This window comes from Notamacropus eugenii, chromosome 2, assembly GCF_028372415.1.
Source record: "Notamacropus eugenii isolate mMacEug1 chromosome 2, mMacEug1.pri_v2, whole genome shotgun sequence".
Taxonomy (NCBI): Eukaryota; Metazoa; Chordata; class Mammalia; order Diprotodontia; family Macropodidae; genus Notamacropus; species Notamacropus eugenii.
In genome coordinates this window covers 536,950,558-536,968,043 of record NC_092873.1, presented here as the reverse complement: position 1 = coordinate 536,968,043, position 17,486 = coordinate 536,950,558, and the positions used below count along the sequence as shown (strand labels likewise).

The 17,486-nt window shown below is 47.8% G+C and overlaps 2 protein-coding genes and 2 non-coding genes across 4 annotated transcripts in view; all 4 read right to left on the bottom strand.

Moving 5' to 3' along the window:
- Positions 1-159: 159 nt before the first annotated feature.
- On the bottom strand, positions 160-7,541 carry RABGGTB (Rab geranylgeranyltransferase subunit beta). Its single transcript, XM_072649883.1, has 9 exons — positions 7,369-7,541; positions 6,938-7,045; positions 5,272-5,469; positions 4,267-4,372; positions 3,182-3,234; positions 2,984-3,094; positions 2,304-2,429; positions 1,553-1,702; positions 160-915 (listed from the first exon to the last, which is right to left on the bottom strand). The coding sequence occupies exons 1-9, from the start codon at positions 7,369-7,371 to the stop codon at positions 775-777; spliced, it is 996 nt and encodes a 331-aa protein (XP_072505984.1). The 5' UTR covers positions 7,372-7,541; the 3' UTR covers positions 160-774.
- On the bottom strand, positions 5,042-5,127 carry LOC140530623 (small nucleolar RNA SNORD45). Its single transcript, XR_011976051.1, has one exon. It is a non-coding gene; the product is annotated as a small nucleolar RNA SNORD45 (small nucleolar RNA).
- Positions 6,805-6,884, bottom strand: LOC140530624 (small nucleolar RNA SNORD45). The gene has a single exon (XR_011976052.1). It is a non-coding gene; the product is annotated as a small nucleolar RNA SNORD45 (small nucleolar RNA).
- A 3,826-nt stretch (positions 7,542-11,367) lies between the features above and the next one.
- ACADM (acyl-CoA dehydrogenase medium chain) overlaps positions 11,368-17,486 on the bottom strand; it is a 28,839-nt gene continuing 22,720 nt past the window's right edge. The window contains 1 exon segment of the mRNA XM_072649882.1: positions 11,368-12,563. Within this exon segment, the coding sequence (XP_072505983.1) occupies positions 12,492-12,563 (72 nt within the window). The 3' untranslated portion in view covers positions 11,368-12,491.

Below are 17,486 nucleotides of genomic sequence, written 5' to 3'. Positions count from 1 at the left end.
GCCGCTGACACGCGGTCTCCCGACACCGCCTAGGCCCAGTTACCCTCCGCCCTGCGCCAGCCCAGACCCCGAGCCCTCCATGGCCCACCTCCCACGGGGCTCATGCAGGCTGTTACCCTGAAGGAGGCCCTCCCTGGACACAAACACGCAGACACGGAATCCGAGGCCAGCACGGACGCTTTATTGTGGCTTCTCCAGGCTGGCCTGAAGACGGATCTCCAGGTGGGATCCCTGCACATAACGTCCCCCCCCCCCACCACACACGCTCGGAGGAAGCCAATCCAAGCCGCCCTCAGCCCGTCCATGACATCAGAGTGGACAGCAGGCTCCCGAAGGCCTCCTAAGGAAGGCCTCCTGCGCTGGCCAGCTTCTCCCAAGACTCACTAAGCGGACACGCCGTCTCCGCACTACTTACACGTCAAGATTCTAACCCGGGCAGTCCTCTCCAAGGACCTCGCATGCATAAACTACTGCGGCCCTAAGCTCGCTCCATGCAGCGTCTTTGCTGCTCCTGGGGATGGCATAACCAGTCACAGGCTTCGAGGACCGTTGGCCCATGGCACTAAGAACTAGACAGCATCGGGGGGAATCAGGGGAAGCTGCTTTTTACAATGTATATGAAGAACGTCAATATGTGACTGTAATTTACTAAAGTTAACTTGCCACAATGTACAAAGTAAGACCAATTCACCAAAATGCTTGTTTTTGGCTATATTCATAATGCACATTTGCAAAAGATAGTGAAGATACAAGTCCTGTGGGCTCCCCGTCTGTCTAGTTCCCAAGCTCTGGCTGAACGTTGATCCTTCGAAGGGCTTCCTCAGGCATGCAAAACACAGGATTGACTGGCTTGATTTGTTCATCTCCTAAGAGAGAAAGTCCAGCAATTCCAAATAAAGTATGAAAAGGGTCCACCTATTTGGGAAAGAAGAAAGCAAGGTCAGGAACCACACAATTCTTTGACGCATTACAACACAAGTTGAATTGCAAACGGCCTCCAGAAACGAAAGGCCCGTAAAATATACTGATCATATTGAAATAAAGGTATTTTTATTTACCAAACTCAGTTTAACACAGTCATAGAGAAAACCAGTCCATCTAATTAAATACAATTTATTCCGGCATAAACCAAAAGCCCCAAATACACAAGTTAAAACATTCTATCACAAACATGAAATGTTTTTTTAAAGAACAGGCTTTGTTTTTCCTCAATCTTCCAAAAAAGGGCTTGAGGAATGGCATCCCCCATAGCCTTTTCCAACAGCTGTTTCTGCCCACCTAGCCCAAATCACATCCCTGTCCACAAAGTGTGTGGAATTCAATCCGTAGCACTCTCTAGGATATCATCTTGCTTAATTTTACACAAATTCTATCTGAAACTTGAAAACAGCCTTTAGTGAGACAAATCTCCACCAAATAACTGTGCAGGAGTTTGGGGGGCATAGTCATATATAGCAGCTAACTCAACACTAATTGTTAAAACAATAAAAACTATTCATGCCTTCAAGAATTTCCCCCCAATGTGACCCACAAAAACATATCAAGAACTTGCCATATCTCCTGGCCTGTCTGCAAATCCTCCAGTCTCTTCATCTTGACAAGCTAAGATGAAACAGCGCAATTTTTCTCGGTCAATCCAGTGAAGCCGTCCAATTATTTTCAAGGAAGCTAAGACCCACCAAGAATAACATACATCTGGTAACTAAAGGGAGAACAAGACACAAACATTTGTTTCTTCAACAACTATCCACATTCCCTCACCAAATTCAATGATCCCACCTGGTCCATGGATGAGAAAACTGCTAAGTATTAAGAGACAAGATGTGCCATTGAACGGCAACACCAGGTCAACATGTCTAGCAATGAAAAATAAAATACACAACTTTCAATATAAAGTTAGAAGAAGTGAGAAGCTTGAGGTTTAGGAACATTTCACAACTGAATGTCCAAACAGCTTAGCATAGTGCTTTTCTTAAGGTACAACAACCCTGACATTCACAACAGTCAGTGAACCATAGAAAAGCTCCTCTAAGCATAGCACTTGAGGTTCATCTGCTGTGAAGATGACCCTTGGTCCTGGAGGGCTCCATGTGTGGAACAGGATTAGCAAATACATCCAAATCTGGGTTTCACTGCTTGGGCCAACTCTGTGATATAAAAATCTAACTTTTAAAAAATGAGTTTGTTATAAAAGTCTTAAGGTGACTTTTTATTTCTGAATTCCACTGACAGATGACACAACGATGGCCAAGGGGAACATATGAAGAGAGTGCCAGTTCTTAAGGTTCTCAAGATTACGTTACCTTTTCTGGTCGTCCATTGAGTCCACCGGATGGTAACTGGCGCTCACAAAGCCACCAACCAAGCAAATCAGAATTTACTTGATGCAACTGACTAGTAATGGCCAGAAATCCTGTGCAACAATAGATCTAAAATTACAGACATAAAGTTCATGTACATAAGCTTCATTTTGACTTCCATCCTGTAGGATTATTGTTAAATTAAGGATGACTCAGAAAATTAAATAATAAGCCCCAGAGAAGAGACTGTACTCAACTATTTGTGACCTGTCAACAAATTCATCTTTGCTCCACTGTATCTTAACATATTTCAGATGGTAATTAATACACCTGAACACCGGTAGGAATGTTCAGTACAGCACTGATCCAATTCTATCACTGGAATGTCAAGATAATCAGGATTTTCCGGCAGAAAAACAAGGTGGCAGATTTCCTAGCTCTTAAGTCACCTATGCTGCCACAGGCTAAAACCAGTGTATGAAATGCTTCTGGTCTCTAGGAATGGTGGGGAGGATCTATCCCAAGAAGGGGGTGGTAGCCATTTCCAGAAAATGAAATTTAGTTAACTGCATAAAAATAAAGATGTGCCACTGAACAGTACCTCATGTGACTTGGGACACCAGGTCACCATTCAAATACTGCCAGAATGCTCTGGAATTAGTGTGGAAGTCTTGATCACCTACCTGCCCAGCATGGGACTCGGAGCCCGGTCTGCACCCAAATCCACCATCAAAGTTCATGCAGGATAAAACAAATTCTATTGCCTTTTCAATGTTGATAGCATCTAGCTTCCCCTACAGGACAGAAAAGTACTTTTTCAATGAAATTCCAAAGGAAGGATATTTTAAGTCTATCACTCCAACACAATATGTAAAACTTACCAAAAGTGCTAATGTTGCCACAGCACAGAAGGAAAATCTCGTATCGATCTCTCCTGAGGAAAAAAGGCACCAGAATTGAAACACCCCAATAAACACCTGGGGATCACATTAGATCATTATCTGTTATTTTCCACACTCCACAGCCACACCATTCCTCCAGTTAGCAAAGATGAAAATGACAACCTGGCCTCCTTATACAACAGCAGCACCTAACGTCTGTACAGCAACTACGCTAACATCTTCACTGTATTATTATCTTATTTGATTCTTGAAAAGCTAGGTTAGGGGAAGCAGGTTGATTAGTATCAAGGTCACAGAGCTAATGAATCAAAGAGCAGTCCTAGAGTAAATTAAAAAATGTCTTGGGAGCACAGGAAGGGCTAACTCCCTCCTCATAAATAAAAAAACAAAAAAAAAAATGAATTTTCACATCCCATCAAGCAGCTGGTATCCAGTTAATCCCTTCCCTGGACAGCACAGTCTGCACTGTGTCAGTGAGGTGAAAACACTTATATTGAAACGTAAAGGAGGATTTAGTTTACATTTCTAAGTTAAAATGCTGTCATCTCCCTTTCCCTCTGCACACAAATATTCAGCAAGTTTGTAAAGTTTTCTCTTATTTCTACTCCCTCCTTTCCAGTGCAGATTCTTTTAAAAAGAAAATACCAAAAAAACTTTACAAAGCCACCAAATATCAGGGGGGAAATTTACCTACCTTATCATCTTAGACTTGCCCCCTCTGATCCAGTGCTCACGTATGCTGAAATATAATTACTACAGTGTATGCTGGGACTTCCAGCAGACAGACATAGCTCCAAACAGACCAGCTGCTTAGTGGGACCTGAAAAGATGGCAAACTTTAAAAGTTCAATTTCTTTTTAAAGTCCCACAGGTACACGGACATGTTAACTTGCCAAGTCAGCTCCTAAAAACAAGTTGCAAAGCAGCCTAGCATGGAACACAAATTTCTCTTTATATCTACTGAAAAAGGGACAGGTTTCTACATGTACTCTTCACTTGCACTTAAGGCCTATTCTGACAGTGCAATTCTGGTGACTATGACTAACTGACATAAAAGGCATTACCCCAGATGTCTCCAGCAAAGGACCCATCTTCTTTCTGTAGACTTTGTACATATTCAACAACTTTATTTACATCAATAACATTAAGACTATCATAAAGAGTAAGAATCTGCAAAATAAAAAATGCAGTAATTACTAACTTTGACGTCAACGACCTTCACAATATTCTGTACTAACAGCCCAATTTGGGGAATTTAATTAGGCACTTTCCAATTCATCTTCATGGTTGTCTCTTTTTCCTATTTTGACTATTAAGAATTAAAAGCAAAGAGCACATTTTTCAATTAATTTTTAAGCAATTATTTGGTGCCACCTTAGTAACAAAATACTGGGAATACAAAGTGAAAACCCAAGAGCTCACACCATCAGGGAGCTGGACCCTCTCTTCCCCTAAATTATGCAGGTGAGGACTTGGGACTTGTGCTGGAAGTTGTTCTCCCTACTAGAATATAAACCTCTCAAAGGCAGGGGGATTACGGTCAGTATTTTTTCATATTCTTATTCCAGGGACTCAAGGTGCCTTGAATAGAGATAACCAGGTCAGGTAGGCCACAGTTCTCCACTATAAAGTTCAATGGTCCCAAAGAGGGTGGTTATGCCCACAATCACACAGTAAGTTGGTGGCAGAACGCAAAGACCAGAGGAATGGTACTTGCTACATCTTAGCCCTCTCTCCACTTTACTATCCCACCTTATCAACTGGGGACAGCGTAACTTTACATTAGGATCCAAGGAACAAGACATTAAGGATGAAAGTTATCATAAAACATTAATTTTCAAGGTCTCAGCGTAATTCTAGAGCTAAAGTAGTGTGATATGCATCAACTTTAGATTCAGCTAATACATGCCATCACATCATTGACCTTGGTGATAACAGTTTTAATTTCAAAACAAATAGCCTTCCCTAGAAATTGCCCCCAAGACTGTTAGACCATCTGTCTGCTGATTCAGAACCAATTCTGAATTTACACAGGTTTCAAACAAGAAATATACAAGGGCCATGTTTACCTGAATCGCACTAAGAGTGTACAAAAGGTGAGGATCATGGCCAAGGCTGGCACTGATGCCACCACACTCATGCTGGCAAGCCTTTATGAAAGTGAGGATTTCCTCTCGGTTCATTCGATGAAGCTGTCCCATTAGATCCATCACTGTTAGTCCCCAGTAGATTCCACTCATCCTCAAGTATTCAGACATACAGTATTCCTAAAAAGTGCAACATTTACATTGTATCTCATGAGATCATCGCATTACAAGACATCACTGATATTATGGTTCAGATTTTATGCTACATAGTAACCACCGTTTCCAAGGGTAAATGGGGCTCTACAGTAATTCCCTTTCTGACGTAGCAAACTTCAATAACCTCAAGAGCTCCAAGTCTAGCCGTGATTTAGCACCGTGGAATACATACAACACCAAGCCTGATGAAAACCAATCTTTACTCTCAAGGATCCTGCAACTTTGTGAATAGAATAAGGAAATTAAGGCACAATCTAATTTAACATGGAATTCTGCTCACAGGAAGACACCCCCCCCCCCTTGCAAAGTCAACAGGAGTCCCTCTAACTCGCAGGGGACAAAGGTCTTTCCAGCATAATGACCAACTCTCAATTATCCTGTTAGGGTGTCAAGCACAAATAGTGATCCTTCCCTTCCCCCTGCTGAGAAAAATTCATGCTTTCCTTGGTTTTAAACCTTAGGGAGTTGAAAAAAGTGACTTCTTGGAAAGTTCAAAGCTTGCCTTAATCAGGCAAGACATCATTATTTTGTCGCTGGATCATAAGCTACTGGTGTGGTGGCTAGGTGGTGCAGTGGATGGAGTGCCAGACCTGGAGTCAAGAAGATTCATGTCCCTGAGTTCCAATCTAGCATCAAACACTAATTGGCTACGTGGGCCTGTTTGCCTCAGTGCATTTGTAAAATGAGCTGGAGAAAGAAATGTTAAACTCCTCCAGTCTCTTTGCCATGAAAACTCCAAATGAGGTCATGAAGACATGAAAGAACTACAAGACAAATTTTTAGGAGTTTACCGAAGGCTAAATAAAAAACCTGATTGAGCCAAAACTCGCCTGCACTAAAAAAAAAAAAAAAAAAAAAAACAAGCCATTCTTTCCCAAATTTTAATATTGATATTAAAAAACCGTTTACCCTTCCTTCTCTTTAACGGCTAGCCAGAGTGGTCAGATTCGTTTTCTAATTTAATATTAAAGGAGTTATGGATAATTTTAATAACAAAATAATGACCAAGAAATGGGAATTTACAAAGGAAGGCAGCTCCACTTCTGCCTTTCTGGCTGCCCCACCTCTTGCTCCCCCCAAAGTCCACACCAAATTCGAGCAGGTCTTTCTGCCTGCGGCCCGGAGCTCTGGGCATCCTGCCCACTACGGGGGCCCGGCAATGAGCTGGCACATGCCACCCCCCCAGGCCGTGCCGCTTGGTGCCAAATGAACGTTCAGAAGGTCTTTAAATACAAAGGGGTAAGAACGCCCTACGCCCCTCTTCTCCCCCCAGGGCGCCCTTCGGGGAGGCCGCCTTCCAAGGTCTCAGAGTAATTCTAGAGCTCGTCTGGGAAACATCAGCTGTGCTCTCAGATAATACATGCCGAGCATCACCGACCTGCGAGGCCGCCCCGGAGGACCCCCCCCCCCCCGCATCCCCCCGGGCACGCACGTAGTCGTCCTTCTTGGCCCCGTAGGACGAGATGTAGCCCGCGTGCTTGTCCAGCAGGAGCCTGTCCGGGGCGTCGGGCCGCAGCACCACGTCCTTCTCGGGTGTCCCCTGGGAGAGAAAAGGAGCTCAGGGTCGAGAAGGCGGCACGGACCGGGCTCAGAGGGACACGCGGGTCCCGGCCCGGGCCGACACTCCGGGGCGCCCCTGGAGACCGCCCTCCCGCCGCCTCGGGGGTCCCGAGGCCCAGGGCCCGGAGCCCCGAAGGGACACCCCACCCCCACCCTGGCCCGGCCCGGCCCAGCCTCGGACAGGGCCCCGGAGCCCCGGCCTCGAGCGCGGCCTCCGCCTCCTCCGAAGCCTCTTCACCAACCAGGCGGAGGCTAGGCTCACGGAGGCCCGGCCCACGAAGCCCAGCCAGAAGACACGCTCACCATAGCAAAGTCCGCAAGAAAAGAACGAGGACGGCCGTCGGCGCCCCAAGTCACTCGGCGCCTACGTCAGTACGCACGCAGGCCCCGATCGCGCCGCCGGCGTGGGTGACCTCAGCCTGCCCGAAGGACCTCCCTGCTCCATCAGGTGTCCGCGCTGCTGCCTGCTCAGAAAGGCAGTGGGAGCATGCGCAGACGCCAGTTGTTTTCCCCTCCCCCTGCGCGCCGCTGGTCCGTGACTAGGGTAACCTAGGAGAGGCTCGTTTCTGGCTTTAGGATTCTATTTGTGGCCGCTAGGGGGCGCTGAGCCTGGACTCGGGAAGGCCTGGGTTCCAATCCAACCTGCGTGACTGAGGGGCAGGCCCCCACCTCCCAGGGCTCATGGCCGGGCAGGGCCTCATCCACGCACGGCGAGCTCGGCGGGGCCCAGCGTGGCGCCCCGCTGTGGCAGGACCCGGAAGTGCCTGAGGCCGGAGTCAGGGCCTGCGCTGGTGGCTCCTGCGCATGCGCAGAGGGGCTTCCAGCCCCAGCCCCCGCCTCTGGAGCACCTGCTGAGTCCCACCTCGGGCACTCCCTAGCCGGGCGGCCCCGCCTGCCTCAGTGTCCCCATCTGTAAAGTGGGCTGGAGTCACGGGAGCGCACGGTGTAGACAGGGCCGGTGATGCCCTCCCTCTACCGGTGCCACGCCTTGGGTCCATCTTGGGTGCTTTCAGTTCGCCATGATCATTTATTGAGCGCCTACTGTTTGCAAGACCACGGTCTGGGACCAGGTGCTGGCCCCCTCAAGGAGCTCCGACGGGCCGGGGTGGCTTCCCAAGAGGAGGGGCATGCCAGGCAGGTCCTCCCGGGAGGGGGAGATGGAGAGCGCCACTCTGGTGCCATGGCATGTGCGGTGCCGGTGACCTGGAGCGGCCCGGAAGGCCACGGCCCTGTGCCCGGCAGACAGCCCCCAGACCGTGGCTGCCCACGCCGGACCGGAGGAGCAGGGAGGGCAGCGGGGCCGAGGGGGCCCACGCACTACAAGAGTCATGCCATCTTTCACAAGACCAGAGGGGCCAAGGGCCTGGCCGGAGGGGCAGGGAGGGCAGCGGGGCCGAGGGGGCCCACGCTCTACAAGAGTCATGCCATCTTTCACAAGACCAGAGAGGCCAAGGGCCTGGCCGGAGGGGCAGGGAGGGCAGCGGGCCGAGGGAGCCCACGCTCTACAAGAGTCATGCCATCTTTCACAAGACCAGAGGGGCCAAGGGCCTGGCCGGAGGGGCAGGGAGGGCAGCGGGCCGAGGGAGCCCACGCTCTACAAGAGTCATGCCATCTTTCACAAGACCAGAGGGGCCAAGGGCCTGGCCGGAGGGGCAGGGAGGGCAGCGGGGCCGAGGGGGCCCACGCTCTACAAGAGTCATGCCATCTTTCACAAGACCAGAGAGGCAGGGAGGGCAGCGGGGCCGAGGGGGCCCACGCTCTACAAGAGTCATGCCATCTTTCACAAGACCAGAGAGGCAGGGAGGGCAGCGGGGCCGAGGGGGCCCACGCGCTACAAGAGTCATGCCATCTTTCACAAGACCAGAGAGGCCAAGGGCCTGGCCGGAGGGGCAGGGAGGGCAGCGGGGCCGAGGGAGCCCACGCTTTACAAGAGTCATGCCATCTTTCACAAGACCAGAGAGGCAGGGAGGGCAGCGGGGCCGAGGGGGCCCACGCTCTACCAGAGTCATGAAGGACCAAGGAGGGGTATCCTGACCAGCTTTCAGTGGGACAAGCAGGCAGAAGAGGCAGGTGGGGGATGGAAGGCTGGGTCCAGGCAGCAGTCCGTGGCGGGCTCTGGGGCTTGGCCCTGACGACAGCATCCCCAGAACCAATGACATCCAAGGGATGAGAAGAAAGTCTAGGACACGCTGAGCATCACATCCGGAGTCACATGAGGCCACCCCCGAGGGGAAAGGGAGACAGACAAGGAGAAAGCGGTGGTCCAGAAAGGACAGGAAGCTCTGGATCAGAGAACGGCACCAGGAAGGTGAGCCTGCAAGCGGACACCACGCTGTGCCAGCTGAGTCAGCCCCAGAGATGTCAGTCAAAGGGCTGCTCCTGGAGACAGACAACGGGGTCAAGAGGGGTCATGAACATCCAGCCCACAAGATCCTCTCCTCAGGCTGAGTGACCATGCTGGCCGAGCCCAAGGAGGAAGGTGTCATGACGTGTGTGTGGTAAGCATCGCCAGCATCGCAGCAGCAGACTGTGTGTCTATCGCTCCCTTCCCCCATTCACACACACGTACACATGCCTACACACACTCACACTTTTCATCCCTGCCCTCTTACTCCTAGGCCCTCTGTTCTGTATCTTGCTGACAGCCAAGTCTATCTCTGAAGTAGGCCTGGGCTGGGCAGGCGGGCCTGATATCTGGGGGAGGCCTCCAGGACCACCTTTCCCTACTGAAAACTCGGCATCTTGGCTCCCTGGGGCTCATTCCTCAACAGGAGCTTGGTGTGGGGGAATCTCCTCCCTTAGAGAGGGCATTGGAAGAGCCAGGTTCTCAGAGGAGTCATACTGGGTCAGGGCTCTCATTGGGCTGACCCATAAGGAGGAACACCTGTCATCAAGCCCTGCCCTGATAAATCTGAACAATGTGGTTTTCTTATAACATATGCTACGAACCAAAGGAAGAAGGCCCAAATAGTAAAAAGATTCATGTCTATGTCTTTAAAAACTAGCAGGTCCTTGGATGATTCCTAAAAGACTGTGACTTCTGAATCACTGGAAGTTGGTTTATTGGGGCATTGATGCTGATGAGGGCTACTATGTGAAGCCAACAGTGCCTGCAAACTTTTGTGACCCTCAGCTCAAAGGCCCAATTGTATGGGACTGATTCCTCAGTCCCCAGGTCTGCCTGAGGATGAGAGCCCATCCAACCTCTCTTCAGGCCTCTGAAGGGAGAAAGACCCTGGGAAGGGGCCAGCACAGAGACAAGCCACTCTTTCCATCACGTCCCTTGTTCCTGGCCTGTGGCACTAGAGACTTAAGGAATTTCACCCTGATGAGATCTGAGACTTTCAGCTATGCCCGGTGAAGCAGGGTCAGTGGGGTCAGGAGGACCTGAGTGTAAATGCAGCCTTGGACACCTGGTAGCTATGATCCTGAGCAAGTCACTTCACCTCTTTCTGTCTCGTTTCCTAGCACCCACTTCTAGGTTCTGTGAGGATCAAATGAGATTATACTGGGCTTTTATTTTTAACACAATGCCTGACACCCAGTAGGTGCTTTATAAGCCTGCTCTAATTACAACCTCAGGTTCTAAGAAGTTTGGTTCATTAAACAGAGAGAACTACATGGGCCACTGGGTACCTTCAGTTTCTGAATCTCAAACTTCCCAGAGCCAGGGAGGGCCACAGCCCAACCCACTGAGTACCCCAAGCTGCTCATAGGGGGCTCAGGGGCATTGATGGAGGCGTTTTCAGCTTCTCTTGGAGCTGTTCTGGTCATTCTGGAACCCTGAACCCATAGGAGACCAAGGTCACATTCTAAGATATTCCCAAAGTCATGCTTGTGGGTGCCTCCAAATAGTTCCTGCTTTTCTCAAGGTCTTCCTCTGTGGGGGAGGCACAACCTGGCATTGATTTGTACACTGTACAGTTCAGGTATGTGCAGGCATGTACAAATGCATGTGAATGAGGGAGGGAGAGAGAGACACATAATCTGTGCTGCCGCCACACTGGAGATGCTCTGCCAGCATGGTCACTCACAGCCTGACGAGAGGATCTTGTGGGTGTTCATGACCCCTCTTTATCCTGTTGTTTTGTCTCCAGGAACCCTAGTGTATGCTCTTCAAGTGTTATCACGTATACTCACGTCTGATATCTGTAAACACTGAGTGCTTGCAAACATCAAAAATAATTTAGCTATTTCAAACCTGAATTTGCATTTAAAAATGAGATGAGATGGTCTGTTATTTTATAATTAAAAGAAACTAATTTAATTTAATTTAAAAGAAACTAATTTAACTAGGAAAACTCTGCGTGAAAAATGTTTGCAAAATTTTATTTTGGTCATCTGTTCCAAGACGATCCCATATTTGATATTTAGGCATTATAAATAGGACATTTCAGAAATCTTGGTTCCTACATTATTTCATAGCATTTACATATTCTGAGACAATGGTCTAGCAGGACAGTTTAAAAAAGTAAAATGGGTTGGAGCTTTTACAGAGATGCTTATTAAATTCAAAATCAAAACAAATGCAGTCACAGATCAACTTTTCTCTAAATACATACTCATATGAATTACGGTTGGAAAATACTCCTGGAGTATTAATACACTGTCAACTGTCCATTAGAGAGATTAGGTTCCCTATAAAAGTAAGTGCAAATAAAGTAAGACTTTGTACGGAAATTACTAAGAGACCAACATAGTCTTATACATAGAATAAAGTTAGCTTTCTTTATCCCTCCCTCCCTCCAAAAAAGAATTAAGGTAAGTGAGAAATTGCTTTGGTGCTCAGCCGGATTTCCTCCTGACTCCAGGTACTGGCATACTGGGTGCCACAGACAGAACTCCTGTGCCCAGCGTTGATGGACTGCCCCATTCCAATCACAACAGTTCCCTGAGGAGTCTGGACAGTGTCCAAAGGACACAGACGGGTTATTTGCTAATATCAGACAATCACACTTTCCCTGCTTTGCCAGTCTTAGCGCTTGTCAGTGTAAAATGACTGCACCTCTGAATGCAATGGGCATCTCAGTGAGCAGCGGAAGCCTTGCTACCTGAGCAACAGGCAGATAGAAAGGTCAGCAGTCTTAATGTATCTTAATGACATCACCTTCCTTCATTTCAAAGCTTACGCAATCAGGGGCTAGAAATCTGAGAATTTTACTCTCAGTATTGCAGTTTTTAAAATGACTATTTTCCATATAATTAACACTGTTTCCTTGATGCATTATCATACAAGCGCTGTTGAAAGGATACACAAGTATTTTAATGACACCCAAGTTTTCTAGTTAAATCAAAGTATAAAACTACCATTATAATCTCTTACTTAGGGTTGAAGAAATAACATTTCTAATTTATTTTTCATTTCACCAGCAAAACCATTCAAGTCTTTTCCCTTTTCTGTCGTCTTATGAAGTCATTTAGCTGACTCAATTCTTGTATTTGTTGAGGTGTTCTCGAGCTATGATCACTCTTTGGATCTGAGCTGTCCCTTCGTAAATCTGGAAGACAGTAAAGAATACATTCATGACTCTGCATTGTTTAATTTCATGAATATCACTTCCCCACTTTGTGAATGATCGTAGGGTAAACAGATGAAGTGCGCTACAGAAGACTGTTCAAAGGGCCTTCTTGAAGCTTGATGAGCTATGAAACCAAACCAGGAGGTTCCTCGTTACAATAATGCCAACCAGACATTTCGAAAGACCGCTGGAGATTTCCAGGGAGTGCCTAATGACTGCTAGGAAATGTGTTCTTTAAAAACTCAAAAATAATTTTCATGTTCTCCTCTTTACAGGGCGAAGGGATCAAAACCCCACAGAATCTGGATGAAAACAAAGCTTTCTTTCTTGACATCAGGACACAGTGAGAATGGCCAGGCCGACTGACTTTTCATGGAAATGTATCCATACTTTCCCTTCGACGTCTTGTAGGGAAGGATCAGAAGACCTGCTTCCTGTCTATGACTCAGTGCCCAGAAGAGTCCCTTCTCCAGCTCCAGACTCAACCAGCATCTATGAAGGGACTACGGTGGGTACTGGTGATGCAAGAGAAACCAAAGAAATGATGCTGTAGTGAGGGAGACAGCGACCAGAGGAAGGCACTGGAATGAAGAGGAGCTGGGAAAGGCTTCCCGTAGAAGGGGGATTGTAGCTGGGACTCAAGGGAAGCCAGGGAGGACAGTGGTCAGAGTGGAGGAGGGAGGCAGTTCTAGGCATGGGAGGCAGACAGAGAATGCCCAGAGCAGGGTTAGAAGGTCATATTAGTGGACCAGCCTGGAAGCGAATGTCCCCTGATTGAAGGGTATGTGGTGGGGAGTAAAGGTGAGAAGACTGGAAAGGGAGGAGGGGGCAGGTAAAGAAGGGTTTGGAACCCCAAAAGCAGCATTTTGCATTTGATTCTGGAGGCAGTAGGAAGCCAATGGAGAGAGAATGAGGCAAGCAGACCCCCCCAGCAGCCACTGCAATGGTCCGGGTGTGGGTGATGAGGGTGTGCATTAGGGTGGGGGCAGCATCAGAGACCAGAGGAGAGCATAGTAAAGGTGAAATGGACAGGCCTTGGCGCCATATTGGATTTGAGTGGTGAGAGGAATCCAGGCTTTCTTCCAGGTCCGGAGCCTGAGGGACTGGAAGGATAGTGGTGCCCTCTAGAGGGAAGGCAGGAGGGGATCAGCTGCCTTGCATAACTGTGGAACTGTTCATTCCACTCTTATTCCACTATTCCAAACTGCTCCTTGTGAATGAATATTCCTAAATGAGTGTCACCAGGCAAACAAAGGGGGGATGGGATGTGCTGAGTGCCTTACTCTGGTAACCTCTTGGCCATTCCTTCTTCCCATCTCTCCAGTTATCACCTGGCTCCCCTTCCCCTTCATCACTGCTGTTTCTGCTGAAGTGTGAGATGTCACCACTAGACAACCCAGTGACAAATGGCCAAGCGTCCACTAGAGACTGAGCTCCACAGCTGTTCCAGGAGGCCCAAGGACAGATAAGGCAGTGACAAGTAAAATGACCAGAGCCAGTGTAAGCAGCCAAGACAGAAAGGCAGCTTCTGAGGGACCACAGTATAAAGGGTCATCTCTATGGCACGAGGCCTGGGGTGAGCTTCCTTATCTCCAGCCTCTGTATCCTTGTCTAGAAAGGATGGGATTGGACTGGCTGCCCTCGAAGGTTCCTCCTAGTGCTCCATCTAGGCCCTGTGAGATCATGGTCATTATTTTTCAGCACTGGGTGGTATCTCCCTAAATACAAATGAGAAAATACCTAGCACTCATATTGTCCTGAGGGCAGCTAAGGGCACCATAGTGCACAGAGCACTGGTCCTGGAGTCCGGAAGACTTACTTACCTGAGTTCAAATTTGGCCTCAGACTCTTATCAGCTGTGTGACTCTGGGCAAGTCACTTCACCCTGTTTGCCTCAGTTTCCTCATCTGTAAAATAAGCTGCCAAAGGAAATGGCCAACTGCTCCAGAATCTTTGCCAAGGAAACCCCAAGTGGGGTCACAAAGAATCAAGACAAGACTGAAATGACTGAACAACTTAAGGCTGAGATGTGGAAAATTCACATAAAATATTAGATGATGATGAATGATCACCAGTGCAATTCACGTACTGCTCTACACCCTGGCTGCCTGTAGCAGCGAGGTGCTGATAGAGTGGGATCATGAGAGGGAACCCAAGGCAATTGCCTCCTCTTTATGAATAAAGGGGATTATCAGGAGCCCCTAAATCCTTTGCTAGGAGGGGAATGAAGGGGAATGTTGCCCCTTGTTCACTCATGCTCAGAATGGGTCCCAAGCAATGCCTCTGGGGCCTGTGCCTGACCCCGATACTACCAGCATCCCCAGTGACCAGTCCCAAGAACCCACTGGGCTTCTCTGGCCATCCTCTCTATCTGCTTATTGATGTGCAGCTCCTTGGAGGCCAAGGACTGCCCTTTTGGCCTCAGCGTCTTCAGGAGCCGGCCCAACAGGGGTCACTTTCCATGGCAGTTACTCATACGTGTATGTCAAAGCTCCAAATGCTGAAGGACACATTACCCAGGTCAGCTTTTTGTCCAACGATCCAGGTGTTGATTTCTTCCTTAGAAAAACCATTCCTCTGCACCTTCATGAACCCGCTCTGACAAGTCGTCATTCAGCAAACAAATTTAATTTGTATTTTCTAAAAATGTAAGGGCCTCCATTGGCTGTGCTCCAAAGGGGTCCAGAGTCACTGACATTCCAATGGCGGGTCTACCACTGGAGACTTAAACTTAGCCAACATTCAATTGATCTCTTCCCATATTTATTGACTCAAAAATCTTAGGAAGAGGAGGGGCGGAACCAAGATGGCGGAGTGAAAGCAACGACTCACCTAAGCTCCTGGACAAACTCCTCTGGATATCTCTGAAAGGAGAATCTGACCAGACTTTGGAGGTGTAGAATCCAGTGGGTGACAGACTTTGACAGATTCGGAGCCCAGGTTGGACTGGAAGGTCCACGGGAAGGATCTGTTCCGCGGGGGTAAGCCCCCAGCGCTGCGGTCAGCGCAGCAGGGTGGAAGGGACCTGAGAAGCCCGAGAGTGGCGGGCGAAACCAGCGGAGCAGGAGACAAACCAAACCGAGCCGGTGAGAGCCGCTGAACGCCAGACATCAGCGCAGCAGCCCTTGAAACCTTCAGCCTGAAGACTAAACTTCGGTAAGTCAACTACTTGAACTTCCAGGAGCTAGGATGGCGGAGTGATCAGTAAATGCTCTCTCCTCCCCCCGATGACCGTGAAAGAACCATAAAATTCTTCCCCAGATAAATTCTGGATCAGCAGGAACAGCAGAAGGGGGCAAATAGTCTCATAACACCAGAGGCTAGAAAAATAGCAAAGGGGGATTCTTCCTACTGTGGCGGAGGCGATCTGGAAGGACAGAGGACCCAGGGCAGAGAAAATTCGCACTGAGACCCAGGCAAGCCTCAGAGACGAGAGACAAGCCCCAGGAGGGGCGGGAACACGCATTAGCTTCTAGGCTTGCCCCAGCCCTCCAGGAGAAAAGGGAAGACAATAGGGAAGCTGGGATCACCATCCCCTGACCTTGCCTTTGCCTCAGGTCAGCTGAGGAGATCTCCTGAGACCAGACCACCCCTCCCACACACCTAACAGCTAACCCCAGGGTTGATCTGGGTAACAACAACAAAAAAAAAAAAAAAAGCCTGCTTTCAGCCTAGACACACAGCAGCCCAACTTAAAAGATCTGTATCTTCTGACTGAAAGAACCAGAAGCTACAACACTCAGCCAACATCATGAATCGGAAAAAGCAGACAAAAAGTGAAAAAACCATAGAATCTTTCTATGGGGATAAGGACCAAAACACAAACACCAAAGAGGTCAGAGCTGAGACTGTACTTCCATCTGAAACCTCAGATGGGACTATGAATTTCTCGCAAGCACAACTAGATTACCTGGAACATCTGAAGGAGGATATAAAAGAAAAACTGGCCAATGATTTTAAAATTATAAAAAAAGAATTCACTGATGAGAACATCACTCTGAAAAGGAAAATTGAACAAATGGAAAAGGAAGTTCAAAAATTAACTGGAGAGAATAATTCCCTAAAAGGAAGAGTTAATCAAATGGAAAAGGAAACCCAAAACCTAATTGGTAAAATTGATCAGATGGAAAAGGAAACCCAAAACCTAACTGGGAAAATTGGTCGAATGGAAAAAGAAGTACAAAAATTAAATGGAGAAAATAGCTCCTTAAAGGGAAAAATTGGTCAGATGGAAAAGGAGATGCAAAAGCTAACTGAAGAAAACAATATGATGAAGATTAGAATTGGGCAAGTAGAAACTAATGACTCAATGAGGCAACAAGAATCAGTCAAACAAAATCTAAAGAATGAAAAGATAGAAGAAAATGTAAAATATTTAATTGGAAAAACAACTGACCTGGAAAATAGATCCAGGAGAGAAAATTTAAGAATTATTGGCCTGCCAGAAACCCATGATGAAGAAAAGAGTCTGGACAATATCTTCCAGGAAATCATCAAGGAAAACTGCCCAGAAGTACTAGACTCAGAGGGCAAAATAGTCATCGAAAGAATCCACCGTTCCCCTCCCGAAAGGGATCCCAAACTCAAAACCCCAAGAAATATAGTTGCCAAATTCCAGAGCTATCAAGTGAAGGAGAAAATACTACAAGCAGCCAGAAAGAAACAATTCAAATATCAAGGACACACAGTCAGGATCACACAGGACCTTGCAGCTTCTACATTAAAAGATCGAAAGAATTGGAACCCAGTATTCCGTAAGGCAAAGGAGTTGGGACTTCAACCAAGGATCAACTACCCAGCAAAGTTCAGCATAACATTTCAGGCAAGGAGAAAGTCATTCAACGAAATAAGGGATTTCCAGAGCTTCCTGACCAAAACACCAGAACTCAATAGACAATTTGA

What these genes read in the sequence shown, in the direction of transcription:
- RABGGTB (XM_072649883.1), bottom strand. An exon ending in CTTTGCTGGAGACATCTGGG is followed by an intron (nt 3,235 to 4,266) that starts GTAATGCCTTTT and finishes TTTTTTCCTCAG; the next exon opens with GAGAGATCGATACGAGATTT. An exon ending in CCGAGTCCCATGCTGGGCAG is followed by an intron (nt 2,430 to 2,983) that starts GTAGGTGATCAA and finishes CTGTAATTTTAG; the next exon opens with ATCTATTGTTGCACAGGATT.